At 49.4% G+C, this 19,670-nt stretch overlaps 1 protein-coding gene across 2 annotated transcripts in view; it reads right to left on the bottom strand.

Annotated features, from left to right (window-relative positions):
* Window positions 1-10,524, bottom strand: part of PREX1 (phosphatidylinositol-3,4,5-trisphosphate dependent Rac exchange factor 1) — a 192,380-nt gene extending 181,856 nt beyond the window's left edge. The window contains exon 1 of one of the 2 annotated variants that reach the window (XR_014254955.1): window positions 9,753-10,524. Coding sequence is in view for 1 of the 2 variants with exons in the window: in XM_082430786.1 (XP_082286912.1) it covers window positions 9,753-9,965 (213 nt within the window). In the remaining variant the exon portion in view is untranslated. The remainder of the gene's footprint in view (window positions 1-9,752) is intronic. The other variant, XM_082430786.1, reaches the window with a different exon arrangement.
* Between the last annotated feature and the right edge of the window lie 9,146 nt (window positions 10,525-19,670).

Raw genomic sequence — 19,670 nt, 5'->3', positions numbered from 1 at the left:
TAAGAATTTAAAACATAATAATAATTTCAATGAAAGAACGACCACCATTGACTGGAGCCTGGCCATGTCCCAGACACTGAGCAAAGTGTCCCAACCCATTTACAGATGAGGAAACTGAGGCCCAGAGAGGGGAAGCTCCTTGCCTAGGGCCACACAACCACTGAGGGGCAGAGACACAATTCAGACCCAGACAGTCTGGGCCAGACCCTGGGCCCCAAAAGTCCACACAAAAATATTTAGCAGTTATATAAATCAAGATAATCACATTATTTTAAAAATATATAAACATGTATACAGAGGAGAGGCTTTTTTTTCCCGTCATTCAACAAATATTTCATGAGGACCTACTATGTGCTAGGCATTGTTCTTGGTGCTGGAGAGAGACAGTAAATTAAAAACCATCCAGAGAAAAGGAGAAAGGAAGTGGTGAGTGGGGGTGGAGTACAATTTCGAATTAGAAGTGGGGTGGGGGGTGGTCAGAAAAGACCTCATGGAGACCATGACGTTTGAGCAGAGGCCTGAAGGAGTGAGCCACAGGGATACTGGAGGAAGAGCATTCCAGAAAGAACAAGTGAGAAGACCTTGAGGCAGGAACATGCCAGGTGCATCTGAGAAAGGGCCAATGTGGCTGGAGGGAAGTGAGGGAGGGACTGAGAGCAACAGGAGATTCTGGAATTAGATGGCGGTGATGATTGCACAACTTGTGAATACACCCCAAACCACAGAATTGTACGCTTTAGGGGGTAAAATTTACCGTGTGTGAATCACATCTCAATTAAAGGAAAAAAACTGTATGAGAAAAAAAGATGACTAGGAGAGGGATGGGAGAAGTGACAGGGGCAGATCATGCAGGACCTTCCAGGCCACTCTAAGGACGTGGCTTTTATTCTGAGGGCGGTGGCAGCCACAGGAGGGCTTTGAGCAGCACAGCGGCATGACCTAACTTAAGTGCTAACTAGACTCCTCGGGCTGTGTATGGTGAACAGACCGTGGGAGGCAAGGGTGAGAGCAGAGGAGGCAACGGCCAGTTCCAGGTGGTGTGTCCCTGGGCAAGTTACCCTGTGTGCCTCAGTTTTCCTCATCTGTGAAGTGGGTCTGAAAAAGACATTTCCCCCAAGGGCAGAGGTGAGAGCTGACACCAGGTAAAGTGCTGTTATGACGGCTGTGAGTGGAGGGTGGAGTGGAGTCCAAGGTGCCACCTAACAGTTTTTAATCATACAAATCAGTTTCTTGAACAGAAAACAAGGGGTGCCCCCTCCCTCCCGGGAAGCAGGAAGCCATCTCACCCCCCAGGGGCTCCTCAGCCCACTAAGACTCAAACCCAAACTGCTCACCATGTATGTGAGGCCCATGCCACCAGGCCCCCGCTGCCCATGCCAACCTCACCTCCCCTCCAGTCACCCTGGCCTCTTGCTATTCCTCAAACAAGCCAAACATGGTCCTGCCTCAGGGCCTTGGCACATGCCATTCCCTCTACCTGGAACACACTTCTCTCGACTCTTTCCACAGCTGGTTCCTTCTCTGTCACAGGACTCAGCTCAGATGCCACCTCTTCAGAGAGGCCTCCCTTGACCACCCCATCTCAAAAGATGCCACCGTCCCTGTCACCAACATATCCCCATTTTATTTCCTCCTTGATGCACCCACTCTCAAACTGTGTGGACTTGAGCAAGTCACTCAACCTGTCTGGGCCTTAGTTTCCCCACCTGCAAAATAGGTATAATGATGGTCTCTACTTCAGAGGGTTGTTGCAAGGAGATAATTCACATAGTACCTGGCACACAGCAGGGCCTCAGTGGATTAGTTTATCATTATTACACCTCTTGTCACTTTCCCAAGTGACCTCTTTTTGTACTGTCCGAAGATTCTATGAGGGCAAGAACCTTGTCCATCTTGTACTGGCCACATGCCGACACCTAGCCCAGTGTCTGGCACTTAGTAGGTGCTTAACGTCCGTTTATTGAGTGAACAAGTGAATTTGTGAATGAAAGCACTGACTGCCCACGCCCCGCTCTGACCCTGGCCTCACCCCTCCTGGGAGTAGCCCCTTGCAGAAGCCACCCACCCTCTCCAGCGAGGGGAGGAAAGACCTCAGATCTCCGTGGCAACTGGCCACCTGCCTCTACCAACCTTCAGTGGCCCTAGTCCCGCCAGCCTGAAATAGCCTCACCTCCCCTGGCCCAGAAACAAGGGATCGGCTGTCAGCTCCACCCTGGGGGAGGAACCAGGCGGGTAAACACAGATTGTGTGTCTGACCACAAGACAAAAGAGGGGCGGGCAGGCAGATCCTCTTCTGGTCCTCCAGGAGCCGAGAAAATAAAAATAAACCTAAAAGTCCACACTCGGCTGGGAGGCTGGAGGGCTTCCCTCCTTCCTCAGGGCTTCCTTCTGCGGCGAGTACTTCCGGGAGGCCGACCCTCCCTCAGCACTCAGCTGTGCCAGGTGCATGCATGACTACACTCAATCCTGGCAGCCACCCTAGCAGGGCTACGACCATCTTACAGATGGGGAAACCAGGGCTCATAGCGGCAAAAGGACTTGTCCAAGGTCACAGGGCTGGGTTTCAAACCCAGGCCATTCGTCTGTAGAGTCTGTGCTCTTAACCATGAACCCAAGACACACTGCGGAGTGAAAAGAACAAACCGTACCATGCCATGTATGTAAACACATACACATTTACACATACACATCAATGCTATACATGGCTATGTAGGCCTGTAAATGCCCTAAAATGGTCTGAAAGCAGAGCTGGTGGCCAAAGGAGGTTTTAGCCAGTGATTCTCAGCCCGGGGCTATTTTGTCCCCAGGGGACATGTGGCAATGTTTAGAGACATTTCTGATTGTCCCAACTGGGGGAAGGGGACGCTACTGGCATCTAGTGGGTAGAAGCCAAGGCTGCTATTAAACATCCTGCAATGACAGGACAACCCCACAACAAAGAATAATCCCGCCCAGTATGTCAATAGTGCCGAAGGTTGGAAGATGGAGGGATTCACCCCAGACCAGGTAGTAGGGCTGGAAATGCCCCCTGTAGAACCTGTTTGAGGATGTTGAATCCAGGCTAAAACACAAATCGCCAGAGAAGGCCCCCAAGCCCTCTCTCCCCAGAACTCTCGGGTTGGAACCCTGACCAGCTGCAGAGTCACCACCCTTCACCAGGGCTCACCTCCCCCTTGGGGCCGCAACTTCCACAGGGGGTCCCTCCAGGGGGTGGTCTCAGACCCTCCACCCCCTGGCTTGCTCACAAGTTCTTTGTCTCCTAAATTCTGGGGCAAGAACCAGCTCTGACCTCACCTGGTGCCTGCGAAACAAAGCCAGTGGGACACCATACTCTGGTTGCCCACCTCTCACTAGGGTTCCAGCCAGAGAACCTGTGTCTATTGGAAAAAAGAAGAGAAATCACAGAAATCTGGGAGGTAAAGTTCTGCAGCAAGGCATGGCTTACTTCAAAGACTCAACTCTTGCAAAAGCTTTAAGAGAGGAGCAGCTGTAAAGCAGAAAGGATGTGGGTTTCTTAATCTGAGGGTGTGGCCCCAAGCCCAACAGCTCTTCTGCTCGCTGGCCTGATAAAGGGGGATACTCTCTAAGAAAGAGATGCCCCTTGAAGCCTCCAGAAGCCAGGGACACCAACCCCATCCATCTCTTCTTAAAGTGACAGAGAAATGGTCACAAGAGCAAACACCAGAATAATAGTGAATGGGTGTCCGGGATGCTTATTTGAAGAGCACTCGCATTCCAATGCACGAGTTCTAGCATCCCTGAGTCATCTTTCTCATAAGGACAAGGACCACGTTTGCCCTGTTGACGGCTGCATCTTTGTGGCCTAAAACACTGCCCAGAATATGCAGCAGGTGCTCCCTATACACATACACACTGAGAAAAACAGTCTAATTTCTTTATGGCTTTACCTGTACGTAGCTCTGTTTGCAATACACAAAAGATGGGCCTCATCTAACTCTTGCTGATGCTTAGGTTTTTATCAGCACAAAATTTTCACTTGCTTCCTGAAAATGTTCAGCCCAATACAAAGTGGCCTGGTCGTGGCCCTCTAGCATCCTGAAGCTCAGATAATTTGGACCTTTTGGCTTAATTCTCGCCCACCTGGGCAGCCCAGAAGCCTCACAAAGACAGTCATTTGGGTCATGAACACAGCACCATGTTGGGGCAGTTAAGGGTAGCGGTAAAGAATGGGGGCTATGCAGCCAGACTACTTGGGTTTGAATCCCAGCTGGGTCAGGCTGTGTGACCTTGGGAAACTGACTTGGCCTCTCTGTGCCTTTGTTCCATTTGTAAAATGGTAAGCACAATAATACCTGGAACTTTTGAGCTGATACACAGAGAATGCTTTATATGGGGGCTTACAAACATCTAGCACTACGTAAGTGTTAGCAAAATTATTATTACTATTGCTGTGCATTCATCTAATAATCATGCTGAAAATACAATTCCTTCCATCGGCGATTTGTAAAAAATATATTCTCATACATATGCATAATTTTACGTGGAAAGGGCATTACAAACAGCCTTTCTTAGAACGTTTTTTCCTTTTTCATCTTTCTGCTTGCCTTTCTTCACAAGATATACATCTTTCCATCTTTTTCTCCAAACTCCTGTAATGTTATACATACAACGTACATCATATTATGGTTAGTGCTTTTTTTCCCAAGGCGGAACTTCTTAGCATCCTACTTTGCACAACACAAGCTTGTGAAAACCCCCCACATCACTGGTTAGGTCATTCTGTTTCAGTGACTGCGGAATTTAAAACGTACCCCCCCGTCCCCACTCCCCAGCACTGCTCCCTAGTGTCAGACTAGGACTACAAAATCTTAAAAAAAAAAAAAAAAAAAGTAGTGACAACACAAAACCACAGTTTCTTGTTTTGGCAAGCAGAGCTCCAATGAAAAGAAAAGCTTTCGTCTCCTAACCCCAAAAAGCAGAACCACAGAAAATATTCTGGGAGCTTTCTGCCCACACCCCCTGATCCTCAGGGACCCTGGCCCAGCCAGCTCAGGCAGACCCTCTGGGTGCCTGAGAGTGACAGGTCTCTGTCCTCAGGCAAGAGGAGCCCTTCGGGGGGGGGGGGGCTGCTGACCACTCACTCCCCACGCAGGAGTCCCTCAGCTCATCCACCCAGGCTGGATGGCTCACCCATCAGGGGACCCACTGGCACCTACCCCTGACAACAGACCCCCCACCCCCCTTGCAGGCAGAGACCCCAAACCAATCCAACCAAGAGGCAAGTGGGTTCAAGGCTCACCCGGCCTCTCTTTAAGGGGGAAGACTTTGAGCCCCAAAGAGACTACCTCAACTGCCCCCCATTGCTGCACATCCTCCAAAAAGCCACCAGAGCATTCTGGGCACCTACTTGTGCCTGGCACAGTGCTAAGAGCGTTAACCTCAGGCTCATTGAGGATTCAACAACACCCCTATGATGCAGCAGGTGCTGTACTATGCCCATTGTACAGATGGGGAAACTGAGGCACAGAGTAGGCTGGTGACCTGCCCAGGGCCATCTACAGGCGGTGCGGAGTAAAGCCAGGATTTGAACACCAGCAGCCTGGCTCCAGAGCCCCACATTCAACCCTCACGCCATGAACAGACACGGAGTGCAAAGGAGGAACCCAGCAGCCTGACGTTTCCATTCTTCTAAGTTCTGCCCGCTGTGCGGAAGAGAGAACAGGAGTCGCAGAGGGGAAGTAACCAGAGGAAGCAGAGGCAGAGGGTAAGGGTCACAGACCTGGGTTCGAATCCCAGTTTTGCCACCCTAATAAGGCAGGTGTCAAGCCCTTTATAAGCCAGATGTAGTCTGCGAAGTGGCTAGGGACATGAGTTCTGGGGTGGGCAGCTGTCTCCATGACCCAGGGCAGCTCACTTAAACTATCTATGCCTCAGTTTCCTCATCTGCCAATGCGGATAAGGACAGCACTTCCTTCATAGGGGTGTTGGAAAGATCAAATGAATTGATAGAAGGGTAAACGATGAATCAGTGTCAGCTCCTACACAGTAATGACTGTCACTGTTATTATCATTATTAACACTGCCCAAGAGTATACACGGTGCGGGTTTCCCTGGTGGTGCAGTGGTTGAGAATCTGCCTGCCAATGCAGGGGACACGGGTTCGAGCTCTGGTCTGGGAAGATCCCACATGCCGCGGAGCAACTAGGCCCGTGAGCCACAACTACTGAGCCTGCACGTCTGGAGCTTGTGCTCCGCAACAAGAGGCCGCGATAGTGAGAGGCCCGTGCAACGCGATGAAGAGTGGCCCCCACTTGCTGCAACTAGAGAAAGCCCTTGCACAGAAACGAAGACCCAACACAGCCAAAAATAAATAAATAGATAATAATAATAAAATAAAGGAATTCCTTTGAAAAAAAGAAAAAGAAAATCCTTTGTGCTCTACCTGTGCATCTCTCCTAACGCCCTACCCCTTGGTACCCACTCATCTTTAAAAAAAAAAATACACGGTGCACCCAACACAGCTGGGGCTTCTAGATGTTGAGATCCAAGGTTCAGCCAAAACCTGGGGCATTTTCTCCCACAATCTCTATGGGGTCCCCCACGAGAAATCCAGCATCCATACAAGAGGGCTGTCCTTGCCTTTCCATGACTCTTCAATAAACACACAAAATACGGCACCAAAGTCATCAGTCCCCATCGGAAATAGGGGAGGAGGTGCAATCCAGTTCCTGAAGGAGGTGGGCAATGATGGGGAGACTCTAGAGGAACCAGAGAGCCCCAGGCCTGGAACCAAACAAAACCACTGGTTCCGGAGTGCAGATGGTCAAAAGGAAATTCACTCAGAGTTCCTGTCCTCCTTTCAGTGCTGACTCATATCTCACTTCCTCCAGGCAGCCCTCCCTGACTACTCCTGCTTGCTAGATGCTAGAATCCTATAATCTTAATCATCTGTAATATTTAATTATCATATAACAATTAATGATAATAACTAATATTTAGAAATGCCTTACTACCTGCTAGGCACTGTTCTAAGTGCTTTATATATATTTATATAACTCACTTATCCTCTTAAAAACCCTATAAGATCTATTATCATTCTCCATTTCACAGATGAGGAAAGTGAGGTTCAGAAAGGTCAAGCCACTTGCCTAAGTTCACACAGCCCAAGGACCCGACCCCAAGCAGTCTGGCTCGAGCCCAGCCTCATACTTGGATTTCTGTAAACACCCATTTCGCCACCCTTGACTAGAACCTGGCCCTCCTCTAGAGCAGGAACTTAGAACTGGCTTTTCTGCATTTCGCACAATGCTCAGTCTACCCCAAAGGCTTCATTTCTACTGGTGACAGGACCTTAAAACAAGGGACACAAGGAGGCCAGGGCAACCCTACGAGACCTGCCTCTGCCACATGGAATTAAAAGCAGGGAGGGATTACCCAGCATTCTTCCGAGCGGGAACAAGCCCCTTAGTAAGTATAAAGGCTGGGAGGAGAGAGTGGGAAGACAGGAGAGAATCACAGCCTGCAAGCTGCCAGCCTCGCTGCCATGGAAAGCCTTGGTAATTAGCAGTTGGTGAAGCTCTAAGCCCTGGGTTTTCAAAACTGAAAGATCTTGGGTTGTTTAGGGACCGTTTCTGATGGAGCCAAACAAGAGAGGTCTCCTACAGCTCACAAACGAGGTACCGCTAGTCAGGTTACACAACCAGGTGTCCCCAAGGCACCAGCTTGGGGACACCCAAAAGGACAAGGCAGAAAGAAAGCCTGGATTCCCCTTCCCTCATTTGACAAGTGGGGAAACTGAGGCCAGGACATGTGCACGAGTGATCCAAGACGTCCAAGTCAGAACCAGCTCATCTCAAAACTGACAGGTCAATACAAAAAAACAAGAACAAAACTGATGAGCTCAGCAAATTCAAAGTGTCAAGGAGATAATATGGAAGTAGAGAAATCTTTTTTTTCCTGTTTCTTTAATAATAAGGATGGTTGATTCCAATCAATTTCCATCATTCCAGCTTCCTCAGACTCTACACATGGACAATTTAAAACCACAGTTAACCCAAATGCCATCTCTATCTGTTCTGAAAGGCACCACACCATCCAGAGCAAGGATGTGGGAGGAAGACGTATATTTTCTTTCCTATTAATATAAAAATCGGCTTGTCTTTCCTCTTTCCCTTCCAGACTGAGAAGCAGGCAGTGGCTAGAAGGAGAAGTGAGGAGTTCCCTAGAATCTGATGTTGCTCAGAGATACCAGAGCTGTCTACATCTTTAATTCAGAAACTGCCAGCTTCAAACTGAGCAGATTCTTTTCTTTTCTTTTCTTTTCTTTTCTTTTTTAACTGTGAGAGAGGGAGGGATGGGAAAGAAAGGCCAACGCTGCCTCATTCTCACAGGCCTTTCTAGAAGGGTCCTTTAGCCAAATGGTTTTCAATGCCTCTGCACAACTCTCCTCCCCGCCCATCCACCCCTCAACACACACACCTCTTTTCACAGAGAGAAGGGCTCTGTCCTCCTTGAGTTAAAACTCGGATCTCACACAGCCTCAGCTGCACCCCCAAGCCACGGGGGACCCCAGAGGATGCCAGAGTCTCCCTCTTTCCCCCGGAGACTGGGAGCTGTAGAGCCTGGCTCTGGGGTTTCTGAAGGAAACACCATCCGCCCCCGCCCCCCCCCCAACCATCCCTTCCTGAACCAGGATTAAAAGACTTCCTAGAGCAGAGAAGGGAGTAAATGAGGTCCCAGCAGGAGGTTTGGAGATTAAAGACCTCAGAGTCTCCTAATTTCCAGCAAGGCTCACCCCACTCCCACCCCCTAGCCACTTTTCTCACTTCCTAGGAGAGTAGGGAAGTGGCCCCTTCCTCCCTCTCACAGAGAAAAAAAAAAAAAGAAGAAGAAGAAGAAGAAGAAACAAAAAAAGAAATGCAGCCGAGAATAGGGGTTTGGAGCACTCGCTGGGCCTGCCCTGGTTCAAAATCCGGTATCCCCAATTAACCAGTCGTTTGATTCTGGGCAAGTTACTCAACCTCTCTGGAGCTAAACTCTCCCATCTAAAAAATGAGGGAAATGTTCGTCCCTACTTCATGGGCCACTTGTGAAGGTTCAACCTTCTCATGACAAACGTAGGCTCCTGGCACATAATAAGCGCTCAGTTATTTTACAGAATCTGACGCTGTGGTTTTGCAACTTGGAGTTGGGGATGGGGAGGATGGGACTGAACCTCGGAGTCGTGAGTTCGAAACCCACTGTCCCCAAGCTCCAGCAAAAGCGTGTGCGTGGGAAAGAGGGGTCCTACCCCAGGGTTTTGTCGACTCTGTCCCTACTCCGGGCTTTGGGTTTTATCCTACTCTACTGGGCGCTTAGGGACTCTGGGCTCTAGGATTTCTAGGGTCCGTCCTAGATGAGTAGTCTGTGATGCACTAGGTGGCGAAGAAATCCCCGGGAAAAAAAACGCAGAAACCCAAGCTCCCGGCGCCTGGCTCCCAGAGACCCTGCCTCACGGATGTAACTAATTTTAAAACTATTTGAAAGGCGGAGAGGGGGAAAGAAAAAGACAAAAGGGCAGCGTGCCGTGGGGAGAAACGGAGTGAGGGAGACCCCGGGTCGGGGCCGGCCAGGGAGGCGACAGCCCAGCTCTGGAGGAGGCCGCCCTCCCCACGTCTGAGGCGATTCCCGCGCCGCCCGGGGGCCGTGGCCACAGGTTGTGGGGACCACCCCGCGCCGGAGGCCCCTGCGCTCCGCAGCTGGGCTGGCGGCCGGAGCGGAGGCTGTCCCCGCGCTCCCCGGGCTACACTCACCGACTGCAAGAAGCGCAAGGTGCCCACGTAGTCCCTCTCGGTGCCCAAGATCTCGTTGAGGACGCAGAGGCGGAGGCGCAGCTGGCGCTCCGACTCCCGGGCGGCCGCGCACTGGCCGGAGATGGGCGCAGCGGCGCCGGGTGCCCGGGGGTCCAGGTGGGCACCGTCCCCAGCCCCGTCGCCGCTGGGATCGCTGCCGCCGGGCACCTCCATCCTAGCGCGGCCGCGCGGCACCGGCTCCTTCCCCCGCGCGGAGGTCGCGCCGAGCGGCGACTCAGGCGTCCAGGCACCCCATCCCGGACGGGGCGCGCCGGCGGGCCGGGCTCAGCGGCGGGCCCGGCGCATGGCGCGGCGGGCGAGCAGGCGGGACTGGGGGCGGGCGGCCCGGGCCGAGGGCGGAGGCAGCGCGCGGAGGCTGGACGAGGGGCGGGAGGGGGCCGGCCCTCGGGGCTCCCAGACGGCTGGCCAGGCCGCCGCCTCCCCCCGCCGCCAAGGGAGCGTCTGCCAAGTGCCACGCCGCGCTCGGGCCGCAGAGGCGCTCCGTGCGCGCACTGGGCCCTTTGGAGACGCGCCGCGGCGCTGGGCTGCTACGTCGGAAGCTCGGCTCGGCCTGAGCTGGGCGCCCGGGGCTCTTGGGCGAGAATCTTCCGCGAGGGGCCCCGCGGAGCCCCGAGAGTCCGAAGCAGCGCGCCCGCCGCGGCCAACGCACCAACTCCGCGCCCGGACGCGTGGCGCCCCCCCGTCCGCCGCGGGCTACGCCACTCCCACCTCGACACTCGCGACACCCACCGCGCGCAGCACAAACACGCAGGTCCGACCGCCGGCTGCCGCCGCTCGGGCTGAGTCAACACCCGGTTGGAAAAGCTGGCAGCGGAGCCGCTCAGGAGCAAGCCCTCCCCACCACGCGCGCCCCCGCCGGCCCCGGGAATAAAGCGGTGACCCCAGCCCCTGCCTTTGGGACACCCAGGCCTTTGGGTGCCCTCGGGCGCTGCCACGACCTTGGGAAGGAAGACGCACGGCTCTCTCGTTCTCTCTCTTACCCCCTCTTTTCTCTTTCCCCTTCCTTTTTCTTTCCCTCTTTCTTCTCTTTTTCTCTTTCTTTATAACTTCTGTGCCCCCCATGAGATGAGCCTGCCCTTTCCAACCTTTCCCAGAGGAAATTATTATCTGCTCTCCAGTCACTAATCAAGTGGCAGCTGCTCTGCCCGTGCCTCCTTCCATACACCCCCAGCCCCCATAAGGCCTTTGGAAACCCGGCTTCTAGTCTAGGCTGCTCTGTGTGACCTTGATAATCAGCAAACTGCTAGACAAATGTCTTTACCTGCCGCACTAGACGGTGTGAAGGGAAGATTCCTCTGGGGCCTGTTCAGGTTAAAATCCCAGCTCCCACACTTGCTAGTTTCCTCGGGTGACCTTGCCCTGGTATCCTTACATCAAGAGCCTCAGTGTTATCATTACAGTGGGAATAATCATGGTACCTAGCTAATGGTGTCCTACAGGGTTATGTGTTAATCCATAGGGGTTCTTGGAACAGTGCCCAGCACCTAGAAATTTCTCTATAAATGTTTATTATTAATTAATATTGCATGTATGAACAGCCCTCTTAGCCCAGCCCCACTCTCCATACTGTCTACACAGTTCCTAACCTGCCCCTGTTCAAGGGCCAGAGATTGTGTCTCTGCAGTGGATTGACCGATTCATGTAATGTCCCCCTGTAGACTGTAATCATCCTTTAGGCTGTTCCGAACACCCAGGATTAGTCTCCCAATGGCCTCTGGGTAAATACTGCAAGTGCATAAGGACACAAGGAGAGAGTGGGGTGTCTTCTGCCCTCTCAGAGCTCTGTTTCTTTGTGATCTTGGACAAGATGACATTTGATCTGGGCCTTGGGTGACTGAAGTTCCTCTGCACAGGTAGTCAAGCGTGTGAGGTAGATGAACCTGCCAGGTTTGGGTAGTGGAATCAATTGTGTCCGAAAGGTGATTGGCTCCCGAGGTTCTCGGAGTAACTCTGCTCTGTGACCTTCAACTGGTCACAGCAGCTCTCTGACCCTCAGCTGCCGTGTCCTTAAATTAATCCTATCTACCACAAGGGGAGAGCATAGTGGGAGCATCCTGGCTGTGGAATGAAACTGGCTTGCATTTGTTTCCCAATTCCAAATCTAACTGGCTGGGGTGACCTTGGTCAAAACACTTCACCTCTCTGAGCCTGTTGCCTGTTCTGTAAAATGGGAATCTTTGTAAGAGAAAAATGTATGTAAAGCAGTGTTTCTCAACCTCAGAATATTGACATTTGGGGCCAGATAATTCTTAGTTGTGAGGGACCATCCGGTGCATTGTAGGACATTTAGAGGCATACTGTACCCACTAGATGCCAGTAGCACTCCCTCCCCAGATGTCACAACCAAAAGTGTCTCCAGACATTGCCAAACATCCCCAGAGGGACAGAATCACCCCCAGTTGAGAACCACTGATACAAAGTACCTGACACAGATAGCCAGCACATATTAGGTTTTCAACAAATGTTAGTCCCCTTCCCAGCCGTGACCAAGAAAGATTAGCTTCAACTTCAGAGATATTCATTACACACACACACACACACACACACACACACACACACACACAGATCCCATGCTTCACCCAAGAATTGACCCGCCCTGCCAAAAAGACCAGCCTAACGTTTCCGCGTTTCCGTGCATGGAGCCCACCTCTGGCCCACCCCATCTCTTCTACATTCTTTTACTCCCTCAGATTCCTCTGGGATACTTCTCCCCCACCATCCCATCCCTAGTGAAAGGTAATACAACTTTTAATAAATTACTTAAGCTCTCGTTTTCATCACTTGTGAACTGAGGATCGTAACTGTACCAACGTCGTGAGGTTGTTGCAAAGATTCCTGAGTTAGTACATGGGAAGTGCTTAGAGCAGATAGTAAGCGCTCTGGAAGTGAAGGCGTTTATTTAGTCAACTTGTGGACTGAGTGCTGAATCCATTGGGATGCATTTGGCTGCGAGGAGGAGGAAAACGGGCTACTGATGGGTTAAACCATAGGACGTCATTTATTTAACAAGAGGTCCAGAGGAGGTTGGCTCCTCAGGCTGGTTGAGCACTTGGTGACATCATCAAGGATCAAGGCACCTGCGACCCTGCTATCCTCATCATGGTGGCTTTTCTCCCGAAGTTTGGGGCCTCAGAGACACAAGATGGCTGCTGCACTGGCCACACCACCTGCTAACACAACTCCAAAGCAGGAAAGAAGAGGGTAAAGGGGGCGCTCCTCTGTGCCTCTCTCTTATCAGAGGGAGAAAACTTTCCCCAAAGCCCGCAGCAAGCAAACTCTCCCTTACACTTCACAGGCAGACTGGGTCACGTGGCCACCTTTAAATACCCCCTGACCAAGAGCAGGGTTGTCACCATCAACTTAGAATAGTCCTGCTCCATCTCCTGGGACATGGCTGCCTGAGCAACTTGGACTTCTGTTGTTAAGAGAGAAGCGTCTGCCACAAGCACCTACTATGTGCCGGGCATGGGGTGAGGTTCTGGGACTGCAGAAGTGAACAAGACTAACACCATTCAGGCCCTCCTGGAGCTGACATCATTCCAGCAGGGGGAGCAGACAGTGATGAATTAAAGACAGCAAGTTCCTTCTGTCATTCATTCAATGAGTGTTTATTGAAGGCCTACTATGCGCCAGGCTGGGATACAGCGGTGACCACAGCAGGTAAGGTTCCTGCCCTCCTGGTGCTTTCAATCCAGAGCAGGAGGAGAAAAACAGTAACCAAATCAACAATCAATCAATAAACAAGCAAACAGGGACTTCCCTGGTGGCGCAGTGGTTAAGAATCCGCCTGCCAACGCAGGGGACATGGGTTCGAGCCCTGGTCCAGGAAGATCCCACATGCCACAGAGCGACTAAGCCCGTGCACCACAACTACTGAGCCTGCGCTCTAGAGCCTGCGAGCCACAACTACTGAGCCCACGAGCCGCAACTACTGAAGCCTGCGTGCCTAGAGTCCATGCTCCGCAACAAGAGAAGCCACCGCAATGAGAAGCCTGCGCACCGCAAGGAAGAGTAGCCCCGCTCGCTGCAACTAGAGAAAGCCTGCGCGCAGCAACAAGACCCAACGCAGCCAAAAATAAATAAATAAAATAAATAAATTTATTAAAAAATAAAATAAAATAAACAAGCAAGCAAATAAATGGATACTTTCAGCTTCTCCAGAGTTCTTTGGCGGCACCTCCAGGCCTCTGCCTCAGGTCACTGCCTACCCAGGTCTCATTACTCAGATAGAGACCTCAGCGCTGGTGTGATCAATGGGGACTCCCTTGGTCCAGGGCTGGCTGCCTCCCAGCTAATCCTGGCACAGAGCAACTCACTGAACCGAACATGACTAAGGAATCAAAAGCTCAGGGAGATTTCCTTTATCTATCCCTGTGTCAGCCTGACCTCTCCTCCCTTCTTCATCATCACTTCCATCCCTACCCTCCAGGATCTTCAGTGGGGAGCCCTTAGATCCCTGTCTATCTCCAGGGCAGGGCCTAAAATAGGCTATAGCTGGGAAACATTCACCAAAAGAACAGAGAGAAAGGAGGAGAAAAAAAAAAAAAAAAGGCTCTCAGTTCAGCAAGAAAAAAGAAGCAATGGTAATGATAGGGAAATTCTCTTCTACAGGGACAATTTTAGAGTTTCTGTTACCACGTACTTTGCAAATAGCGGGAAATACCATTTCGTTTCTGTTGCATAAGTTTCACAGTTGTGAGGAAGAAGTTAATGCTGCTTGGAAACATTAGACAGATAGTTCCTTATTCTCTGATGAGACTCTCTCAGATTCTGCAGGCTCAGGATTTGAAGGCGCCCCCTTCCCAAGCTCTGCTTTTTAAAATGATAATAATAATTAAGATAAAGCAAGGGAAAACAAGGGGTGGTTTTTTCCATCCCAAGTTGAACGAGCCAGGTGAGAACTGAGTTATCGGACTGCCCAGGACAGCCAATCATTTCTCAAATGCAAATAAGTTCTCAGTAAGCCAGGCCAGCTGCCCAGAGAGTCTTTTCCCCATTCCAAGCACCAAGAGCAGCTTTCTGAGAAGAGGAGAGAGGCCCAGCCCCAATACCCTTGGTATTGGACAGAACAGCTGGACAACCCGACGCAAGGCTGGACATGCAGGCCGGGGTTCATTTCTTCAGACCAAAATACAATTCTCTTCCTGCTACTCTTGGTGGAGCCACCCCCAACTCCCCAAGTCAAAACTTCTCCAAAGAAAGCCTTGCTCTTAGAAGCAGATATCTCCAGAAGGCTCTTGTTCAAAGTCTGATTCGAACATAATAGATATCAGATTAAGTCAGGGCTCCAGAGCTTTGCCAAATCATATTCCCGCCAGAAAGCAATGGAAATATAGCCCGGAGGAAAGAGAGAAGGAAATGCTTAGGACCCTTGGTTTCAATCCTGGCTTGGCCACTGACATGGTACCTTCTTTTTTTCCAGCCTTTGGACATTGTTGTAGCTCTGGAGACCGGCAGCCTGGGTTCAAATCCCAGCCCCACCATTTCCCATTGTGTTACTTTGTGCAAGTGACTTAATCTCTTCAGGCTTTGATGTATCTATCTGTAAAATGGGGCCAATAAGAGTTCCTACCTCACAGGGTTATTGTGTGGATTAAAATACTTAATAGCTCCAAAGTGCTTAGGATGCTGCCTGATATTCAATTGAGTGTTAGCTATTATAATTGGGTGAGGCCATGATGTTTGGAGGTGTGGCAGCCATCTTGACACCATGAGGGAGGACATTGCTGACCAGCTGAAGATGGCAAAAATGACAGATAGAAAGAACCTGGATCTTTGATGTCAGTGAGCTCCTAAATTAACCAACTGTAGAGCCATCCTACCTCTGCATTTCTTGTATTATAAGATAATAAAATTTCCTTATTGTTTAAGCCAGTTAAGTTTCCTTTATTTGAAACAAAAAGCATCGTAATTGACATGCTTCCCTTCCCCTAGATTCCTCCCCACTAGGATGACCTGAATCTTCTGTTCATAGGATGACCAAACACCCCAGTTTGCACGGGACACTCCCAGTTTGTACCTGTTGTCCCAGGATAACTATTATTAATAACATCCCTGTTTGGATGATTATGGTCACCCAATCCTTTGAAATAAGCATTTCCCACTTCCTACTTCTCTCTTAAAATGCAGATGCCCCAGAGAGGACTGCTCTCCACCATATTGCTTTCCCAATGAAGCAAAGATCTAAGATTTGTAACATGAAGCCTGGATTGGGGGTAAAAGTTAAGAAAAAGGTTCAGAAAGAGATTGGTGCATGAAGGGTAAATTCTACAACTTAGTCAAGCCTGGAAATTGACCTGAATGGTGTATCTTGAAATTCTGCAGCGAGGGATGCCAGATGGTTTTAACAGACATACTGGACACACATTTATATGTCTGGGTTATTTTTTTTTTCAGGTTGTTTCCTGGACTGAAAGCTCAAAAATAGGGCTGCCCAGTCCAATTTCAGACACCTGGCAATCCCAGTAGTAACTTTTACTGAAAACTTATGGTTTCCTCTTTAGCCAGCAGAAACACAAACAGCCACACCCTCTCCAATGCCATTTATACTGCAGCCTGCCTTCCAAATTTCCTGGGCAAATTCCATGCCTGGAGCCTTCGTTGAAAGGGAGAAAGTTCTAATACCAACTGTTACCATTTTTTGAGCACTCACTATGTACCAAGCACTATTAAGAAGTGACATCAAATTTTCACAACTGCCCTTTGTGGTAGTTATTATTGTCACTTTTTTACAGATGAGAAAACTGAGGCTTAGAAAGGAGCCTGATCAAGGTGGCTGTATTAGTTAGGATAAAGATAGACATTGTGACAAGACCCAAATAGTAATGAATTTTTTAAAACAGACCTTGTTTCTCTCTCATGTTATAGCCCAGGCATAAACAACCCAAGGCAGGTATGGGGGCCTCAAGGTTTCAGGGCCCAGGTTCTTTCCAACTTCCTTAACATGTGGTATCCACTGTGTGCTCCAAGATGGCTGCTCTGGCGCCACATTCCAACCAGCAGAAAGAGAAAGGGAGAAGAGAAGGGAAGGCCTGGTTCTTTAAACACCCCCAAGCCGGAAGTTTCACACATCATTCTCACCCGATTGGCCAGAGCTTTGTCACCCAGGTGTGTCTGACCCTAAATCCATGCCAAGCCACCTCTCTGGTGTTGCCAGAGGACTGTGAGAATCTTGTTTCCCTCATCATAGAAGAATGCCAGGCACACCTAAATATTAATTGAACAAATGAATGAATGAATGAATGAATATCTCAGTACTCGTGTTTGGACTCCAGGCTGGGAGAAAGCTCACTGTGAGTGCCTGGCACTGCTCTAGGCACTGAGAATAGCAAACAAAACATGTCGGAGTCCTCGCCCTCCTGGAGCTGACACTAGTGGCAAAAGAGACGGCCAGTTAAGACCCTAATACGTCGAACACGAAGTCTGCCAGATCGTGGTGAGGACTATGGAGAAAAACAAAGCAAGAAGAATGACAGGGAGAGCTGGGCAAGAGCATCTCCCAGGGGGAGGGGGGAGGGGGAGAGAAGTCCTCGCTAAGAAGGTGACATTTTAGCAAAGAACTGGAAGAAAGAGGTGAGGGAGCAGGCGCTGCATGTGTTCCAGGCAGAGGGAACAGCAAGTGCAAGGGCTTGGAGGCCATGGGCCACAACTGCTGAGCCCTCGTGCCACAACTACTGAAGCCTGCGCACCTAGAGCCGGTGCTCCGCAACGGGAGAGGCCACCGCGGTGAGAGGCCCGTGCACCGCGGCGAAGAGTAGTCCCCGCTCACTGCAACTAGAGAAAGCCCGCATGCGGCAATGAAGACCCAACGCAGCCAAAAAAAATTTTTTTTATTTAAAAAAAATTTAAAAAAAGAGGACTTACCAAAAAAAAAAAAAAAAAAAAAAGCTAGAACCTATAGGTTTGCTGAAGTGCTGGGGGTAAGAGAGACAGAGTTCAACTTGACTCCAAGGTTTTTGGTCTGAGCAACTGAAAGGATGGGCTTAGAATTAACCAGGATGAGGAAGGTGGTGGGAGGGGCAGGTTTGGGGGAGAAGATGGAGAATTTGGTTTTGATCATGGGAGACTGCAAATTCCATAGCCTGGTGGAGATGTCGGGTGGGCAGTCAGAGACGCAATCTCAAGGTTCAGGAGGGAGGTCAGCCTGGAAATAAGAATGTAGGCATGGTCAGGACACAAGTAATAGTTAAAAGCCATGGGATTGGGGGAGATCACCCAGGGAGGGCATGTGGATGGAGAAGAGGACAAGGACAGAGGCCTGGCCCCCACCAGCATTCCGAGCTGGGGCAGCCAGAACAGATGTTACAGAGAGTCCATTTCCAATTTGTTGAGATTCCCTGGCTTTCCTAGGAAGACTGGACATAGTGATGGAGTCTCCCATGACCTCGAGAAATGGAGCAACAGTCAGATTCCCAGTCTCAGCTCAGTCAATTCCTTCATGGTCCTGAGCCTAGTTTCCTCATCTGTTAAATGGGGACGTTAAGAATCCTGCTCTGCCAGCTCTCCAAGGGAATGTGAGGACACAATGAAATCTTACAGACCCCAAAATGCTTGCAAAAAAATGAAGAGCCCTACACAAATGAAAGGAATTTCTTTCCCTACCACCCGAATTTAGGTCCTCAGAAATGTGAAACTGAAGCAGAGAAAAAAACATACACAGCTTCAGAGAAAAGAAAAGTTGTGGCAGAGAAAGACTTACTTATAGCTCCATGCAACAGCGTGTGGATGAATTTTTAAAATTTAATATGCCATCTGCAGAGACATGGATGGACCTAGAGACTGTCATACAGAGTGAAGTAACTCAGAAAGAGAAAAACAAATATCATATAATATCGCGTATATGTGGACTCTAGAAAAATGGTACAGATAAACTTATTTGCAAAGCAGAAATAGAGACGCAGATGTAGAGAACAAACGTATTGGATACCGGGGTGGGGTAAGGGGGGGGTGAATCGGGAGATTGGGATTGATATATATACACTACTATGTATAAAATAGATAACTAATGAGAACCTTAAAATATATATATAATATGGAGCCAGTGAAGCCAGATATAAAAAAGCACATTATGTATGATTCCATTTATACAGTGCTCAAAAGCAGAAAGTATTAAACTACAGTACTTAGAGGTGCACACTTGGATGGCAAAGCTATAAAGAAAAGAGTGTAGCATTTACTGTACAAGTCAGGGCGTGCTTTTCTCCCAGACTAGGGAGCAGGGGTCTGGGATTTGAATGAGCTGTACAGAGGCATTAAGGTCCTGGCTGTATTGTGTTTCTTACCCTAGGTTGTGATTTCACAAAGGTTCACTTTATAATAATTTATTATGATTTACATGTGTGTCTTCTACACTTTTCTCTCTGTGTTCTCCATTTCTGAACCTAAAAAATGCATCAAAAGCCTTAAAAATAAGCGTACACATCTATATTCATACCCTTTGACCAAGTTATTCTCATTCAGGGAATCTGAACCACAGAAATAATCACACACTCACACAAACTTTAATTCAAAAAGATGTTCACTGCAGTGTTACTTATAATAGCTCAGATTTGAAAGGACCTAAATTCCCACTAATAGGTAAATAGTTACATACATTATGGTATATCCACAATGTGGAAAATTATTTAGCCCTTTAAAAGTCTGCTATCAGAGTATATTTAATGGAATAGAAAAATGGTCATGATACATGGATAAATGGGGAGGAAAAGCATGGAATAAATTACATATAGACTGTGATCCTAATATTGTCAATATATATTACATATTCATACAAAAAAAGACAAGAAGGAAATGTACAAAAATAACAAGAGTAGTTACATCTGGGCAGTGGAATTACGGGTATCTGTTTTCTTCTTTTTT

The sequence above is a fragment of the Balaenoptera physalus genome (assembly GCF_965194825.1).
Source record: "Balaenoptera physalus genome assembly, chromosome: 16".
Lineage (NCBI taxonomy): Eukaryota > Metazoa > Chordata > Mammalia > Artiodactyla > Balaenopteridae > Balaenoptera > Balaenoptera physalus.
The sequence above is the reverse complement of the archived record's forward strand: the minus strand, read 5'-3'. Positions and strand labels throughout refer to the sequence as shown.